The following is an 18,778-nucleotide window of genomic DNA, read 5'->3' as shown; positions in this document are numbered from 1 at the left end:
TACTCGCCGGATCTGGTGTCTCATCAGGAGCACGTTAGGCAGGTGTTACAGATCTTGCGGGATAATAAACTGTATGCCAAATGGGAAAAGTGTGTGTTCGCCATACAGGAACTCCAGTTTTTAGGCTTCCTGGTTTCAGCGTCCGGTTTTCGTATGGACCCTGGGAAAGTGCGGGCAGTTCTTGAGTGGGATCGGCCAGAGAATCTTAAGGCACTACAACGTTTCCTGGGGTTTGCTAATTATTACCGGAAGTTCATTCGTAATTTCTCGTCCATGGTTAAGCCTCTCACAGACATGACTAAAAAGGGGACGGATTTTTCTAGGTGGTCTGACAAGGCTTGTCAAGCATTCTCCTCCTTGAAAAAATGTTTTGCCTCGGCACCCATACTCATTCAACCTGATGCGTCACAGCCATTCATTGTAGAGGTAGACGCTTCCGAGGTAGGGGTGGGAGCAGTATTGTCACAAGGTTCGTCCCCTGGTAAGTGGCATCCGTGCGCCTTTTTCTCTAAAAAATTGTCGTCCGCTGAGAGGAATTACGATGTCGGCAATAGGGAACTCTTGGCCATTAAGTTAGCTTTTGAGGAGTGGCGCCATTTTTTGGGAGGGGGCAGTCCATCCGGTCACCGTCCTCACCGATCACAAGAACCTGCTATATCTGGAGTCCGCGAAACGTCTGAATCCCAGACAAGCTAGGTGGTCATTGTTTTTTACCAGGTTTAATTTTGTCGTTACATATCGTCCTGGGTCAAAAAATGTAAAGGCGGATGCCTTATCTCGTAGTTTCCCGGGGGCCGGGAATACGGACGACCCGATTCCTATCCTTCAGGAGGGGGTGGTGGTTTCGGCAGTATGCTCTGAGCTGGAGGAGGAGGTATTGGAGGCTCAGGGGGACGCCCCTGTTGGACCTCTGGGGAGACTGTTTGTTCCAGATCAGTTGCGACAAAAGGTGATCGAGGCACACCATAACTCAGTTTTTGCAGGACACCCGGGGAGTAAAGCAACTGTGGATCTCCTCTCGCGTCGGTTTTGGTGGCCTAACTTACATAAGGAGGTGGTAACTTTTGTCGCGTCCTGTGGGGTTTGTGCGCGCTCTAAGACCTCACATACCCGTCCGTCTGGGGCCCTCTTACCTTTGAAGATCCCGGAGCGTCCTTGGACTCATCTGTCTATGGACTTTATTACGGACCTCCCTCCGTCTTCGGGTAAAACGGTCATACTCGTTGTAGTGGACAGGTTCAGCAAGATGGCACATTTTATCGCTCTTCCTGCTCTCCCTAATGCTAAAACTCTTGCGCAGGTGTTCATTGGGGAGATTGTGAGGCTTCACGGGGTACCCTCCGAGGTGGTGTCTGATCGGGGGTCTCAGTCTGTGTCCAAGTTCTGGAAGGCGTTTTGTGCACGGCGGGGGATGCATTTGTCGTTCTCATCGGCTTTTCATCCTCAGACCAATGGTCAGACGGAACGAATGAACCAGAGCTTGGAGACATATCTCCGGTGTTTTGTGTCAGAGAACCAGGAGGACTGGGCTTCTTTCTTACCTCTGGCAGAGTTTGCTCTTAATAATAGGCGGAGCGAGTCCACTGGTAAGTCCCCGTTTTTTGGGGCATATGGTTTTCACCCCCAGTTTTGTACTTTCAGTAGGGGGGGCTCTTCGGGGGTTCCTGAGGAGGAACGATTTTCCTCATCACTCGCTTCAGTATGGAGAGGGGTGCTGAATAATCTGAATACTATGGGGAACCGATACAAACGTATGGCTGATAGGAGGAGAGTGTCTGGTCCGGACCTAAGTGTGAACGATCGGGTATGGTTGTCTACCAGGAATATAAAACTTAAGGTTCCCTCCTGGAAACTGGGTCCCAGGTTCATCGGGCCGTACAGAATCAGTTCTATAATTAATTAATCCGGTGGCATTCCGTCTTGACCTCCCCTCTACGTTTAAAATTCACAACGTGTTCCACAGATCGTTGCTTAAGAGGTATGTGGCGCCGGTGGTACCGTCACCTTTACCTCCCCCTCCAGTGGTGGTCAATGGTAACTTGGAGTTCCAGGTATCGAGGGTCATCGATTCACGCTTTAATCGCCGGTCCCTTCAGTACCTGGTTCATTGGAAAGGGTATGGTCCTGAGGAGAGGATGTGGGTTCCTGCGTCGGATATTAACGCAGACCGATTAGTTCGGGCCTTCCACACGACTCACCCGGATAAACCTGGCCCTGAGGGTCCGGAGGCCCCTCGTAGAAGGGGGGGTACTGTCACGGGTGTGTCGCCACGAAGATCGTCACGATTACACAGCCTGACTTCTCGCAGCTGACTTTTTGGTGCTTTGTGTTTTTCGGCAGTGAGGGAGTTAATTCTCTCTCTCTCTGTGCTAGAGGAGGTCCAGCCTCGCCCAGCTGCAATCAATGCTGCTGTAGTGAGACTCCTTCAAATGCCTGCTGGTCTGTTAGGGAAGTGTCGGTGAAAGCATTTCATGCAGACTAACAGAGCGGATCGTGGTATTTGGAGTTTCAGAGATAAGTGTATTCGGAGAGTTTTTTCCCTTCCTCGCTTTATCATTTATCTCCTTTCCCGTTGGTGTTCCCTCTGTTGTTGTGAGTAGTTTTTGTATGCAAGGTGGTTTTGGTTTTTCCCTTGTACTGTCTCGTTCGTCTAAGTACTGTGTGTGGGCATATTATTACTTGTCCCCTTTTGTTGTGACCGGGGTCCTTCTCAGGACTAGATTACTTAGGTGCAGGGATCCTCAGGAGGTAGGGGTTACGCTGGCGGCCTGGACCTCTGTACCTTTAACAGTACCTCCGGGTTGAGGGATTAGTCAGGGCCCCAGCTTAGGGTCAGCTTAGGCCCCCTACCTCCAGTATACAGAGACAGCGTGACAGTAGGCTTCCGACTGTCATGCTCCATGCGATTGTGTCGAGCGAACACTGTGCTTGTGGAAGCCAATGATTGACAGCAGCATCTAAATTGTTAACAGTGATTGATGCTTGCAGTGGCCCTTGCTGTTACAGGCAGATGTTGGCTACGTAATTCTGCCTGCTCGAAGTTTTACATTTTTCTTAGGCGGGAGTGTGGCAATAACATAGACTGTGAGGACTGTGTGTATCTGGGGTGCTGCTGTTTTCATTAACTGATATATCGGCACAGCTTCTATCCTGCTCTTATTTCATCTTAATATGCTTTCTTCATCTACAGCCTGTTTTCTGTGCTGTCCTTGAGACTGTAGACTCCCTGGCACTTTGACCACCTGTTCTGCGCACACGTTGTTCACACACGCAGCATCACAGGTTGTTAATGTTCTGGGAGTGATTGCCGTCCTGGTCACAGAATAGGGAGTGATGACTATAACTTCTCCCTGCACTGCCCTGATGCCTGAAAGGAGCAGCTGCAGGGAGGATATGAATTAATTTTCTCTCTGTAGCTGCTCTTCCAGTTTGGAAACCAGGCAGGATATTAACGCTATTTATTTGCATTAAATGTGTAGGCTACATGCTTTGAAGCGTTTTCAGAAGAATGGACTTTAAAGGGAACCTGACAGCAGATGCATAAGGGCTGCGTGTGTCGGACACTGGTGGTATTTCAGCCATGTATGATTTTTCTCTGAAACGCTACAGCATTTCAGTGAAAATCACGCTTTAACAGCCGCCGGGGACCGAGCCGCACTGGAAGCCAGTCAGAAAGGCAGGTCCTCGGCCGCTTATCCCTGCTCACCGCCAATGACTGACAGGTCTCTCCATACTCTCACACAGGGAGGGACCTGTAATTCAGGCGAGCAGGCGGGGAGAAGCCGCTGGGGACCGGCCTTCCCAACTTCGCATATATTTGTGTAATGGAGCAATAATGATCAATGTGATCTGAATTGCACATAAAGGGTTATTTCCATTATATCAATCATGGCTCTTTGGCTTAATATACAAAAATTAAATAAAATTGTCAAGTGCAATCAATTTCCAAAAGTGCTCTCTGCTCCGAATATCCCGTCCCTCCTTGTAAACCCGCATGTCAGACTGTTTGTGTACCTGGTTGCCCATGGTTACGTCCTGTATTTCCTTCATAACCGGTCGCACATGCTCAGTGGATACCTGATACTCCTATTGTGTGTATCCTTTTCTTAATTCCCAGTGAGATGACACGTGTCTGATTGCACCATGTGGACGAGGATATAGGGCACCTGTAAAGGATGAACAGCGATCTTGTTCTGACTTCACCCCGGCTGTGTGATAGATGCAGACGTTCCAGCCATTAAACCGCCGATTGATTTTCTCATTGACCTCATGAATATTTCTGTCCATATTCAGTATAATGGACGCCTCCTATCTTACCTATAAATGCAATATATGGTAGATACAACCGGGCCGTTATTTGTACCATCTAAAAGGGAGGTACATTTTATTACCTAAAAGAACCCATCAGAGCTCAGTTTTCATTTTTTTAATTGCTCTGATAAAATGAAAGCTGCACTGTGATTGGTTGCTATTGACAACAAAAACAGGTTTTGTAGGCAGGGGAGGACATGGAGTAAAACACATACTGTGCTGGAGGATGGGGCGTTAGAAACCCTTATACTAGGTGGTGGGGACAGACAATGATATTTATTGGTATATTAGGAACTATGCACAGCCCCATGGCTCCTCTTGTCAGCTCTGCCCGGGACCATTAGCAGATTATGGAGGAATCGCTAATGTCATCTGTGCATGCGGGGATAGCATGGAGCCTGGAAAAGAAGCAGGTGGTTGTGGGAAATGTAATTTACAGTGGTCACAGGAGCAGCACTGAAGGGCCACAAATATGGAGAAGCTGGGGTCAGGAAAACATCAAAGAAGTTGATGAGATGTAGCACCATGCTACTGGGTGACTTCTTTCTTTTTGGAGTGCTGCGGTTTTGAATCTAATTTTAATTGTTCAGACGTTGTTAAATCTGGAAAATCAGGTTGTAGACAGAAATGTCGCCCACAGTGGTGCAAAATCTGCAATGTGAGAAGTTCTCATCAGTTCGTCCTTCTGACCTAACCAGCAGCTACAATGAAAGACTCTGTCTAAAATGTTGACTTCTCCCACCGCTTCACTCTACCCCATCATGATATAGTTGGTATCATGTTACCATGCAATGCCATATCACTTTTAACTTTTTCTGTATAGACTATTATTCCAAATACCTTGGGGATCATGCAGGTGGTTGGTTTATTTATTTTTTTTTTCTTTCCTTTTAAAAAGGAAAATGTGGGGGCGGGGGTCTGTTACTTTTTCATACACATAGTGGCATTGCCTCTTCTTTTTCCCCCAACAAATAGATTTCCTTTGATTGTGGGAATAAATCATGCTCCCCATTTGTCAGAGTCTATTGACCTTTGCACTTAATATTAGCTGACGGTGGCAGACAAGTCATTGTAGAGATTTTAGTAGCAAAGCGATATGAAGTTCAGGAGACCTGAGCTGACGGCTGCTCAAAAAAACAACAACAAAAAAAGTTGGATGCCAGTAACAAGTTTCTAGCTCAGTGGTTACCTTGTGTGTGATTTTTGTTGGTCTTTTGACAATTGGGGTATATTCACATGCAGCTGATTTACAAAGGAGTATGCGGTTTCCTTTAGATTTTTCTATAGCTTTGATAACCACGTGATGCGAAATAGAAAACCTCACCGAGAACATCATTTGAAAATGGATTCTTAGGGCATTATAAACTGCATGAAAAAATCTTTAAGAATAAAGAATAGCTGTATTGTAGGCCTTACGGCACGAATGTTAGTGCCAGATTAAAGCTCTGCAGTCTTCGTGTAAGTCAGGGCACCCAGACAAATTGGTGTGATAATAAGGGCCTAACCCTTATTAAACGTGTGGTTTGGCACCCAAAATATCCTTTCTAAATATCTATCTTCATGCCATAACCACTTTTGTAATTGGGTTTATTATACAATTCCTTGCACTTCTCCGTATTGATCTAATCCCTTGTGTTTTTATTTTTTTGTTTTTTTTATACTTCACTTCTGGACTTCACAGGAGGCTGGGGCTACACTCACTCCCCGCAGCATCCATTGCGCTTCCTGGAACAGAAGGTCATCTGGGGGCAGCGCTGCAGTTACTACAGTTTCTTGCATCACCACCCTCTGAAGATGTCCTGGATGCTGTGGGAGATGTGAGCGCAGTGCCCTCACTCTGCTTCTATCTCTTTCACCACATGTTCGAACTGTAAAACAGGATGACGGGGAGAAGATAGAAGCAGTAAGTGACACCAGTGCCATCCTTCAGTGATTCCTTTCTGGCCGTCAGTGGTGTCACTGCCTCCAGACGATGTCTTTTTTCAGTTTGAAGATTTGATGGCAGAGACAGAAGCAGCGTGCCGGGGCTGCACTTGCCTCTCCCACAACTTCTATCAGGATGAATCCAAGACCTCTTGAAAGGGTCGCACTGCCCCTGATGACGTCCTGTTCCAGGAGGTGTGATGGACACTGCAGGGCAGTGACTGCAGCCCCAGCTTCCTGTGACGTCCTGTTTGAGATTCCTCTCAAACACGTCACAGGAAGTAAATTAAAAAAACATGTTTAGGGATTAGATAGGGAGGAGTTTAGGGTGTTGCGTAATAGAGCAAATTACAAACGTGGTTGGGGTGTAAAGATAAATATTTAGAAAGGACATTTTAGGTGCTGGACCACCCCAGTAAGACTGAACTAGGCATTCAAAGTGTACAATTCAAAAATATTGTAGGGTTTGCCTACACTATTTTGGTCAATGACTTTGACCTTCATCAGGCACACTATACAAAAAATAATGGTAAGTAAATTAAAAATACTAACAGAACAAACTTGGCCATAAAGGGGTTGTCCACCTACGTACGGATTTCACATGAAGAAATCCGAGATTAGCCGCAGCCTGGACTTCCTCTTCATGTTCAATCCATACATAGGCGGGGACAGTGACGCTGAGTTGGTGTCGGCGTCATGTGTTATAACAGCAGGAGAGCCCCGGGGAGAGTATACAATATAGCCAGTATAACAGCATATGTAATTTATTATGCTTTGCTTATATAGCCGTCATATTCCTCAGTGCTTTATATACATTATCATCACTGTCCCCATAGGGAATATAGATTGTGAGCCCAATCAGTTATCAGTATGTCTTGAATTGAACCCAGGACCCCAGCGCTGCAAAGCAACAGTGTTAACCACTGAGCCACCGTGCTGCCCACTAGTTTGACTATGTGAATGACTAGTTCTTTGGACTTGGATTAAAGCTCTGCCACTGGTGATTTGTACACAGGTCACCAGTCCTGTTCGAAGAGCTTGCATGCTTCCATTACATAGTAACAATACTTGTAGGTTTGCTTTAGCAGAACACAGATGTGATGAACTTGACGTTTTGGAAAGGTTGAGTCACTGAGGATCCGTAGTCCATGCAGCTCATGATTGTCTATAATGGTTACAATGCTTTATGCTTGATTTCATGCACATGTTAGCAATGGTTTGGCTTGAAATCCAGTTTGTTAGAGGCAAGGTTAGTGCTGAGCTATTTAGTAAAATGCTCATTAGCACCGTGAAACCACATGATGGCGCTCTAATACTTTTAATATGCACTATATGAGCAAAACTTGCTCCATGTCTTCTGGGAAGGCTTCTCACAGGCACATTCCAAAATCTTGTAGGAATTTTTGCCCTTTCATCCAGAAGAGTGTTTGAGTTTAGTAGCAATCATTTGTGAATAACCCATTCATTCAATTACAAATAATTGCTTCTGATTGAAATCTGAAATATCTGTTTGTTTGGTTTATGAAAGAAAATAAATCTTTGTAACGTTCTGTGCCCTACAAAATGTTTTGTGAATGTGATCAATTTCTCTGACTTTTACTTTATTCATCATAATCATTGACAAGAACTTCATGTCAGCTGCCTTTTTACAGAAAGTCAGGAGGGGGCAGTATAACACTACTTTGGGATCGAAAACAAACCTTTCTTGTAATGCAGCATGGATCTGATTGTTCTTTTTATTACATGTTTTTTGGGTACTGTATTACATATACTGTGAATATTTTACGGTTCTCTTTGGCATTTATTGATCATAAGCAACGCATTAATAGTTTGCCTGAAATACGTGAATCGTTATCAACCAATGCAGGTTGCGCTATAGTCCATCCATCTAAGTACCAGGACGAGCCGAGATGTGAGCCAATGCATTTTTTTTTCCTGAAACATTAGGACATATTTCTGAAGCTAAATGCACCATGTAAGAGTGATCGATTAGTATCAATTGTCGAGAATGTTTGTTTGTTTTTCGTATTTTTATAAAGGTTTTGAACAGATAAATGTGGTCACTGATCTATAAGGAAATGTTGCTTTCTTGAAGAGTTCTTTATAATTCCATCCAGTCTCTGACAATTGACGGTGGAGATGCGGAAACTGCAGAGGGCGGCTGAACTGCACTATTCCTGTAACCCCTATAGAAATGAGTGGGCGTTAGGCTGTGTGCCCACTATGCGTTTCCGCAGTGGCAATTCCGCTGCAGAAACGCTTAAAAAACACATGGTAGAAGGTCTGCCATGTTCCCCAATGATAATCCGCATGTGCTGTGCACATTCTGCGGAAATTTCCACTGCGGATTATCATTGCGGAAAAAAACGCAGCACTAGCAATTTTGCGGAAGCGCTGCGTTTTCGCCGCCATTGGAACGCATGGAATCCACATGACTGGATCTGTACATGCGCATTCCATGCATTTCAATGTTCGTATGGTACCCAGGTCTAGAGAAGAGGAGACTCTCCTCCGGACCCGGGTACCATAGAACCTTTAAAAAAAAAAGAATAAAATAAAAAATAAATATTATACTTACCTTCTGATGGTCCGCGGTGTGCTTGTCTTGGCTTGCCGGCAGATCGCGGTGGACTTAAGGACCTGCGCTGACGTCATTTAGTCATGTGACGGCAGGTCCTTCAATGTGAAGACTCCGGGAGCCATCAGAAGGTAAGTATATATTTTATTTTTTTTATTTTTTAACAATTTTTGCGGTCACACTATATAAATCCATGCCGTTTGCATGGATTTATATAGTGTGACCAAGTTGTCCGGCACTTTCCAAGTGATGCTAAAATCGCTTGGAAAGTGCTTGACAACCCGCATGCGGAAATGCAAGTGAAGAACGCTTCACATCCGCTTGTCCCTGGCAGGAAAAACTTATGTACAATCCGCATGCGTCTTTTCTTCCAGGGAGATGCAGAAACGCTCAGGAAAAAATCCTGTGCATTTCTTCATCGTGGGCACATAGCCTTATGGTAACATTGTAGCCCAACCGCTCTCTGCGCTCCACTTTCAGTGGTCGGAGCCTGGATGGAGTTATTCCCATATGGGCTGTGAACTGGTGAGCAATGAATAACTCCTTGAGTCTCTTATACACATGAAACCTGCCTATTTCTGCTGGATCATCTGATGTCTTCGGACACTCTTTTGGGGCAGTGAAGTGGTTCCAAGTACAATGTAAAAGGCCTTAGGCCTGACTCATATGTACAAATTTTTTTTTTCTCCTTCTCCCAGGACAGCACCACGGAGAGGGAATCCGCCCTTCAAGGACCGGAAACCTACAGATAAAAGGGTGGTACCTCTCTCCTGCATCAGTTGGTTTCCTGTCCTTGACGGGATCCTACAGTTCCTAAAGGAGGCATACCTGCGGGGTGCCAGAATATGAACGTCGTGGACAGACGCAAGCCCCGGGGACCTCAACAATCTTGTAGCTCAGGGGGTCTGGACAGAACGTCTAAGGGTATGTGCACACGATGCAGAAATGCTCAGGATTTTTTCCTGAGCGTTTCTGCATCTCTCTGGCAGGAAAAAACGCATGCGGATTGTACATGCGGTTTCCTGCCAGGGACATGCGGAAATGAAGCGGTCTTCACTTTCATTTCCGCATGCGGGTTGACAAGCGCTTCCCAAGCGATTTTAGCATCACTTGGAAAGTGCTTGTCAACTTCACACTATATAAATCCATGCAGCCGGCATGGATTTATATAGTGTGTGATGTCAAAAAATAAAAAATAAATCTATACGTTACCCTCTGATGGCCCCCGGTGTCCTGCTTCATCGGTCCCGGCTGCCGGCAGTGAAGACTGTAGGACCTTCCGACGTCAGCGTCACGTGACCCGTCACATGACTCTGACGTCAGCGAAGGTCCTTCATTCAACCGCGAAGTGCGCGGGAAGCCGGCGGGATGCAGCGCGGGCCGTCAGAAGGTGAGAATATATATATATATTTTTTCTTTTCTTTTTTTTTTAATGGTACCTGGGTCTGGATGAGAGTCCTCTCATCCACACCCGGGTACCATCCGCACATTAGACCGCATGAAAAGCGCATCAACATATACAGTGATGCGGATTCCATGCGGTCTAATGCAAGTCAATGGCGGCAAAAGAGCAGCGTTTCCGCAAAATTAATTGACATGATGCGGATTTTTGACCGCAGCGTTTACGCTGCGGAAAAATCCGCATCATGGGCACAGCACATGCGGATTTCCATTGGGGAACATTGCTGCCCTTCTACCATGCGTTTTTCATGCGTTTCCGCGGCGTTTCCGCAACTGCAAAAACGCCGCGGAAACGCATGAAAAACGCATCGTGTGAACTCAGCCTAAAGCTAGTTTCCTCAAACATGAAGGAGCTTCTAGCAGTAGAGTGGGCACTCTGGGAATTTTTGCACACACTACAAGGCCACCACGTGAGGGTGTTCTCAGACAACCGAGTAGTAGTGGCTTACCTGAACCACCAGGGGGGTACACGGTCCCATTCTCTGATGCAGGCGACAGAGGTCATCTTTCATTTAGCCGACGAAAACTTACAATCCCTATCAGCCCTACACATAAGGGATAGAAAATCGCACCACAGACTTCCTGAATCGGACACCGCTAAAGCCGGGCGAATGGGAGTTAAATCAGTCAGTTTTTCGTCAGATTGTACAAATGTGGGGCCGTGCTTCCATAGATCTGTTTGCCAACAGTCGGAACAAGAAAACGCACTCTTTCTGCTCTCTAGACCCCATAGCTTTAGATGCCTTCATGATCCCATGGAGTCACCCTCTAGCTTATGCTTTTCCTCCGACCACCTGGATTCCAGCTGTTCTGTGGAAAATCAGGGAAGAGAAAGCGAGAGTAATCTTGATAGCCCCCTTCTGGCCAAAGAGGGCATGGTTTTCTTGGCTGAGGATGTTGTCAATCTCCGACCCATGGGTTCTTCTGGAGCTTCCGAATCTTCTTTCTCAGGGTCCGGTTCTCCATCATCAGGCATCAAACTTACACTTGACAGCCTGGAATTTGAGGACTCTTCTGAAGGGCAAAGGTTTTTCCCCAAATCTTATCACCACACTACTTCAAAGTAGGAAATCCGTGACCTCCAAACTTTACTGGAAAACCTGGAGGAAATTCCTTTCAGTCTCAGGTTCCAGGCTAGGAGGGGAGGTTCCATTAACCGCTATGCTGGAATTTTTACAGAGGGGTTTGGAACAGGGTTTGGTCACAAGTACCTTAAAAGTCCAAGTTGCGGCCCTGGGAGCCCTCTACAATTTCAATCTGGCTAGGGATAGATGGGTATCTAGGTTCATTAAAGCATCATCCAGATTCTGACCCATCCCCTCCCCAAATACTACACCTTGGGATTTAAACTTGGGCCTTTCAGCTTTAACGAAGGCCCCTTTTCAACCTCTGTCAGAAGCGTCTCTAAAAATTCTATTCCTCAAAACAGCGCTCTTAGTAACTCTCACATCTGCATGTAAGGTTAGTGATATTCAGGCCCTATCTGCAGGGCCCCACTTCACACAAATCTTGGAGGATAGGGTTACTCTGAGAACTGACCCTGCCTACCTGCCAAAAGTGGTGTCAAGATTCCACAGGTCCCAGGAAATCACCCTCCCTTCTTTCTGCCCCAACCCTAGGAACACGAAAGAGAGAGTCTTGCATACACTAGACGTCAGAAGGTGCTTAATCCGTTACCTAGAGGTGACACGAGTGTAGGGAGGATAGTTCTTTGTTTGCTTTCAGGGCCATCGTAAGGGGAAGAAAGCTTCCAAGGGCACGCTGGCCAGATGGATAAGTGTGGCCATCACACTATCGTACTCCTCACGCGGGGAAGCTGCCCCGGAGAAACTGAAGGCCCACTCAACAAGAGCGGTGGCGGCCTCCTGGGCGGAGAAGGCCGGTGCTACAATAGAGCAGATATGTAGAGCGGCAACCTGGTCTTCCCCCTCTACCTTCTTCAATCGCTACCGGCTAGACTTAACCTCTTCTTCAGACCTTACTTTCGGGAGAAGGGTTCTGGAACCTGTGGTCCCCCCCCCCTAATGAGTCACTTCTCTGTAATTCTCTGCGTGGTGCCATCATGGGGGAAGGAGAAAGACGTGGTTACTTACCGGTAACGGGATTTCTCAGAGCCCGTGACGGCACCCGTACATTCCCTCCCTTCACATGTGGGTGTGCACACTTATTCGTTGCCTGTTTGTAGCCACGTGGTGTTTCTGACAATTTCTTAAAATGTAAAATTTTGTGTTACTAACCTGGTGGTCCTCTCATGCTCTGTAAACAACTGATGCGGGAGAGAGGTACCGCCCTTTTATCTGTAGGCTTCCTGTCCTTGAAGGGCGGATCCCCTCTCCGTGGTGCCATCATGGGCTCTGAGAAATCCCGTTACCGGTAAGTAACTACGTCTTTTTCGCCTGTGAAGAAAAATGCTTTAGTTTTTTTTCTCCTGTGTGCTGCCTCCAATTTTCATCTTTCAGTAGGACCATCTTGCTGTTTTATGCCTTTCGAAGCCTCCTGACTCTCCCCCAATAGATTGTATCATCTGTCATTGGAGAGAAGGGACCTGCAATGAATTAAAATGGCTCACGGTGGCTCAGTGGTTAGCACTGGGTTCAAATCCCACCAAGGACAGCATCTGCAAGGAGTTTGTATGTTCTCCCTGTGTTTGCGTGGGTTTCTGGTCTGAGTTCTCCGGTTTCCTCCCACACTCCAAAGACCTACTGATAGGGAATGTAGATTGTGAGCCCTAATGGGGACAGTGCCAATATTGTCTGAATTGTAAAACGCTGCGGAATATGTTGACAATATATAAATAAAAAGATTTATTATTATTAAAAATATTATTATTAATTGTAATATTCTTATTATTCTCCCTCCAGTTAAGTATTTTGGGACAGCTGAAGCCCCCCCATACACATTAGAACAATGTCGGCGGAACCTGCCGATATCTACGGATTTGGCTGACAGTCTAATTGGGGCCCTGGACATTGATTGCCAGGGTAGTTAAAGATCTGACATGTCCTCATTTTTTTATTTTTTTTGCCAGAGAAGAGTCTCCACGAGACATGTCTGGTAATGACTTTCTCATAGAGAACTTAAAAACGCTCAGCCAAACAAGCACTCCAGTGTAGGAGAGAGCTGGCCAAGAATTTCTATCAGCCAACCTCCATCTAAGGTGTATGGTGGGCTTTACACTCCTTCTCCCCGTACAAAACACAGGCACGCTAGACAAAGCTGAATGTTCATGTGTGTAGTCGAGAGGGCTAAATAGCTGTCGGCCAAACAAGCTGACTTCTTTCTGAGGTGTATGGGCACCATAGAGCGAACTTCTTTTACTCTTCTGTATGGCCCCTTTTTACTTTTTTCTTATCAGTGTACCTCAAATGAAAAATACTTGATAATTTAACATATAATGTTCTTTTAGACTTCTTTTCTCCTCTATCCCCTATACCTTCTTGATTTGACAGCTCCGAGTGTAGGCTAAGCATCTTGTCACTCATCATACAAAAACTGTACATGACCTGTTGTTCACACACATTCCAGCTTCCGCCAAGAGGTATTGAAGAAAGTATAACATGCCTCAGGTTAAAAATGGCTGACATAATCACCTGCACTGGTAGAGAAGCGTCTCTCACAAAACGCCTTTGTTTTACTCGCCTTTCAGAGAGCAGCTGCTGTAATAAATGTACATCCTTTAATTAACATCTCCTCTTTATCAATACTTGCTTGTTTTCTGAAGAAGCCCCAGACTTCCAAGTATTTCCATCTTTACGAACTACAAGATGGGACACGCAGCATGTTGTGCGTATAGCTACTTTTCTGTAGTTTAGAAGAAATGCTTAATGTATAAAAAGTTGTGAAGCTGCTAATTTTACCGGGGTGGAGACAAAATTTATATCAGTCACTCCTTCAATTGTAAATGTCACTTATGCTCCAGATTTCTCCTACCTTATATTGGTTATAGAGAAAAAATATGGCTTATATGGCATATTTATCCACCAGTTGTGTCTGGTATTACCGCGCAGGTTCATGAAGGTTGGGAGGGGGGAGAACATTGGTTGATAATACGTTCCTAATTATTGAGAACTAACGAAGGTAAGATGCCCTAACCTGAGCAGCAAATGCTTGTAATTGGACATATTGTGTGTACGTCTTGGGCTAAGTTCACACAAGCGAATGAAAAATAGTCCATTTTTATCCTGAAAAATTGACAATTTTTCATCCTTGTTGTCACCCATATGCCATACAAATGTCTGTTTTTGGCATTTATTTTTTAAGATCAATAATTTAAAGATTATACAATACAAGTCCAAATACAGTTTCCTATATTAATAATTTCAATGTATCTGTTAAAAATAGATGCTAAATGGATGGTGTCCATGTTGCATCAATTTTTTATTTTTTTTTCTCTACACCCACCGAAATGCATTGGCGGGTCTCATCCGAAAAACCCTTTTGGTTTTCTGGTTGACCTTTGATGAAAGTGTGAGATAGATAGATAGATAGAGTGCCGAATTATTAGGCAAATGAGTATTTTGATCACATGATACTTTTTATACATGTTGTCCTACTCCAAGCTGCATAGGCTTGAGAGACAACTACCAATTAAGTAAATCTGGGGATGTGCATCTCTGTAATGAGGAGGGGTGTTGACTAATGACATCAACACCCTATATAAGGTGTGCTTAATTATTAGGCAACTTCCTTTCCTTTTGGCAAAATGGGTCAGAAGAGAGATTTGACGGGCTCTGAAAAGTCCAAACTTGTGAGATGTCTTGCAGAGGGATGCAGCAGTCTTGAAATTTCCAAACTTTTGAAGCGTGATCACCGAGCAATCAAGCGTTAAATGGCAAATAGCCAACAGGGTCGCAAGAAGCGTGTTGGCCAAAAAAGGCGCAAAATAAACTGCCCATGAATTGAGGAAAATCAAGCGTGAAGCTGCCAAGATGCCATTCGACACCAGTTTTGCCATATTTCAGAGCTGCAACATTACTGGAGTATCAAAAAGCACAAGGTGTGCGATACTCAGGGACAAGGCCAAGGTAAGGAAGGCTGAAAAACGACCACCTTTGAACAAGAAATATAAGCTAAAACGTCAAGAGTGGGCCAAGAAATATCTTATGAATGATTTTTCAAAGGTTTTATGGACTGATGAAATGAGTGACTCTTGATGGGCCAGAGGCTGGATCAGTAAAGGGCAGAGAGCTCCACTCCCGACTTAGACGCCAACAAGGTGGAGGTGGGGTACTGGTATGGGCTGGTGTCATCAAAGATGAACTTGTGGGACCTTTTCGGGTTGAGGATGGAGTGAAGCTCAACTCCCAGACCTACTGCCAGTTTCTGGAAGACAACTTTTTCAAGCAGTGGTACAGGAAGAAGTCTGTATCGTTCAAGAAAAACATGATTTTCATGCAGGACAATGCTCCATCACATGCATCCAACTACTCCACAGCGTGGCTGGCCAGTAAAGGTCTAAAAGAAGAAAAAATAATGACATGGCCCCCTTGTTCACCTGATCTGAACCCCATAGAGAACCTGTGGTCCATCTTAAAATGTAAGATCTACAGGGAGGGAAAACAGTACACCTCTCGGAACATTGTCTGGGAGGCTGTGATGGCTGCTGCACGCAATGTTGATCGAAAACAGATCAAGCAACTGACAGAATGTATGGATGGAAGGCTGTTGAGTGTCATCATAAAGAAAGGTGGCTATATTGATCACTCATTTTTTTGTTTTTTGTTTTTGCATGTCAGAAATGTTTTATTTCTAAATTTTGTGCACGGATATTGGTTTACCTGGTGAAAATAAACAAGTGAGATGGGATTATATTTGGTTTTTATTAAGTTGCCTAATAATTCTGAACAGTAATAGTTACCTGCACAAACAGATATCCTCCTAAGATAGCCAAATCTAAAAAAAAAAAACACTCCAACTTCCAAAAATATTAAGCTTGGATATTTGAGTCTTATGGGTTGATTGAGAACATAGTTGTTGATCAATAATAAAAATAATCCTCTAACATACAACTTGCCTAATAATTCTGCACACAGTGTAGATAGATAGATCTCTATCGCTGCATTGTAAAGATAAGTGAACTGATGCTATAAAACCAGTGAGGAGTCTGGCCGCGCCTCTGTTTATGTAATGTTCATATTTCTCACCCATTGTTTAGTCTCGGTGTTAGCACTTTTTCCTCGGTTCCAGGCAGACAGCTATGACTGTGGTTATTGTGTAGTTTGACATCTGCGTGCCTCTTGTCCATTGCAGGTAGAGCGATTGTTAAATATTAACCAGTGTTGTGGTTCTCACACTCACCTCGCCGGCCCACACTTTTCTCCAGTCGACTGGCATTTGTTTCCTTGTGCCTTGGTTTTTTGTCTGAACGGCAAGTAAAGTGCCAATAAATGTGAAATGACCTGCTCCTCTTTGATAGGCAAGAGATTATGGCAGTATTGCAAAGTGGTGCAAAGATTCAAAGAACGGATATGCCCACAGACCTTTTTATGGGTTTTCATTCTAGCCATTCAAAGCTCCACGATAGACGAGGCAGTGTAGATGTGAACTCTACAGAATGGTAGCTGAGAGTGAAAAATGAGGAAAAATTAAGCCCAATTCATTTTTTTTAATTAGAGATTTTAAGGAATTGATGGCCCTGTTCATACAGGAACATGAATACAACTTCATGCCGTGGTATACGGTTTTGCATGATACTGCTCAGAGTGCTCACGTTTTACTTTTTGGATAGCCGGGTGTCTCTGATTCTATACCCACCACAAAACCCCCTCCAACAGATATATTTAATATATTTTCAGGATTTTCTGTTAATAGCACTGGTGATTAAGCTCTTGTCAGTGCCTCGGGTATTACATGCCTATACTGCATGTTCCGAAATGTATTTCCCCCACTGACTGATGCTTATGGCTCTAGTGACCTATTGCCGAAAACCAAAAAGTCTTCAGGATGTGAATTAAGATGCGTTGGATTTTGCTTCCACAGAACGTTCAGAAGTGGGTGATATCCCCCCGAGGTCTCCTCTCCAGCCTGTATGTGAAGATGGTCCATTTGGGCCCGTATTAGCATTAAGACACCGCACTCCAGAAGAGCTGAGAGAACTTTGGAAAAAAGCCATATTACAGCAAATTCTACTTCTCAGGATGGAAAAGGAAAACCAAAAGTTACAAGGTTAGTGATTAACCAGACAGTATTAAGCACTTTTCTCCTGCATTATTTTTCTTCTTTTTGTCCTTTTTCTTAACTTATTTTTTTATTTTTGTCACCTCCAATATTCCTTATGTGATTTCTGCACTAATTTATTGGGCCAAGAAAGACTGCTATGATTCTAAAATTCTAAAAAAAAAAAAAAAAAAAAAAAAAAATAGACATGGCATTAAACTGTGTGCCTCTTTATTATAGTGCCAGTAAAAATTCAGTTGGAACTTTTGAAATACGGAGATGAAACCTTTTTATGATCTAAGTAGAAAACTAGGCCACAGCCGTAAGTTAATAGGCTTAGAAAGTCTTAATTACTCTATTATGATTAATAATGAATTAGCAGAGTTACAAATAGAGGGTGCGCTCTTCAGCATCCTCATCTATTGGCCTGAGTGGAGTCTCCACAAAGAGGATAGATCATCAATACCAGATTGGTAGGTCCAACACTTGGCACCCCATCAATCAGCTGTTATTTGCTCCGGTGGCCGCATGAAGTACCAGGAGCTGCTCTTCTGGCCACATGGTCTCTGGCTGAGAATCTCCTGCTTCCTGTGATGTCACCTCAGGTTCACCCTCACTTCCGGACTCGGGGAAACTGACGGGGTGGGTGGGACTTGCCTGGTGGGCTTGTGAGTCTTGCCTGTGGAGTGGGCGGGACTGTATTTCGGAGATCTCGCTCTGTTTCTGTGAATGCTGCCAGCTCTCCTTGCAGACTCCGCTCTCCTATCTGTATGTATACAGCAGGGTATATATACATGTGCACATACTGCTGGATACCGTGTGTAATATATGTACACCCTGCTGTATAATGTGAACACATTCAGATCTCTTACTATTGAGCCACTTATTTTGTTCTACTTAGCAACCTTATATTTATCATTTAATCTGTGATAGAGCCATCATTTTCCCATAAGGTGCTTTTTTTTTTTTTTTTTTTTTTTTTTTTAATTTTCAGTTATTGGTAGCAATTTAATCAAGTTTCTGCTTTTAAAGGGAATCTGTCACCCCCCTGGGCGATATCAGACCTCTACTATAGGCATACAGGTGATAGAAAAGTAAATCTATACTTACCTGTATGGCCCATAGTAGAGGTCTGATATTGCCCAGGGGGGTGACACATTCCCTTTAAGCAGTGGTCTTTGGTCTATGCATTGCTTATTAAACAGTGGTCTTCCATATACTAATAGTGCAGAGATTCTTTACATTCAGATCTATCCCCATCCATTGATCCATCCCATCATCCATGTCAGTGAGGGACGAGTAGACTGTAATCTTTATTGTTAGGGCTGGTGTAATGGTGCTTTGTGCATT

At 44.4% G+C, this 18,778-nt stretch overlaps 1 protein-coding gene across 9 annotated transcripts in view; it reads left to right on the top strand.

Annotated features, from left to right (window-relative positions):
* The window catches only part of TBC1D1 (TBC1 domain family member 1), a 241,533-nt gene that overhangs the window by 173,007 nt on the left and 49,748 nt on the right, over nt 1-18,778 (top strand). For all 9 annotated transcript variants that reach the window (XM_073646149.1, XM_073646153.1, XM_073646157.1 and 6 more), the window contains one exon: nt 17,252-17,437. In XM_073646149.1, the coding sequence (XP_073502250.1) occupies nt 17,252-17,437 (186 nt within the window). The remainder of the gene's footprint in view (nt 1-17,251; nt 17,438-18,778) is intronic.

This window comes from Phyllobates terribilis, unplaced genomic scaffold, assembly GCF_046119375.1.
Source record: "Phyllobates terribilis strain yellow unplaced genomic scaffold, ASM4611937v1 Scaffold_1__5_contigs__length_1240528914, whole genome shotgun sequence".
NCBI classification, from domain to species: domain Eukaryota; kingdom Metazoa; phylum Chordata; class Amphibia; order Anura; family Dendrobatidae; genus Phyllobates; species Phyllobates terribilis.
This window is presented reverse-complemented; position numbering and strand designations above follow the sequence as displayed.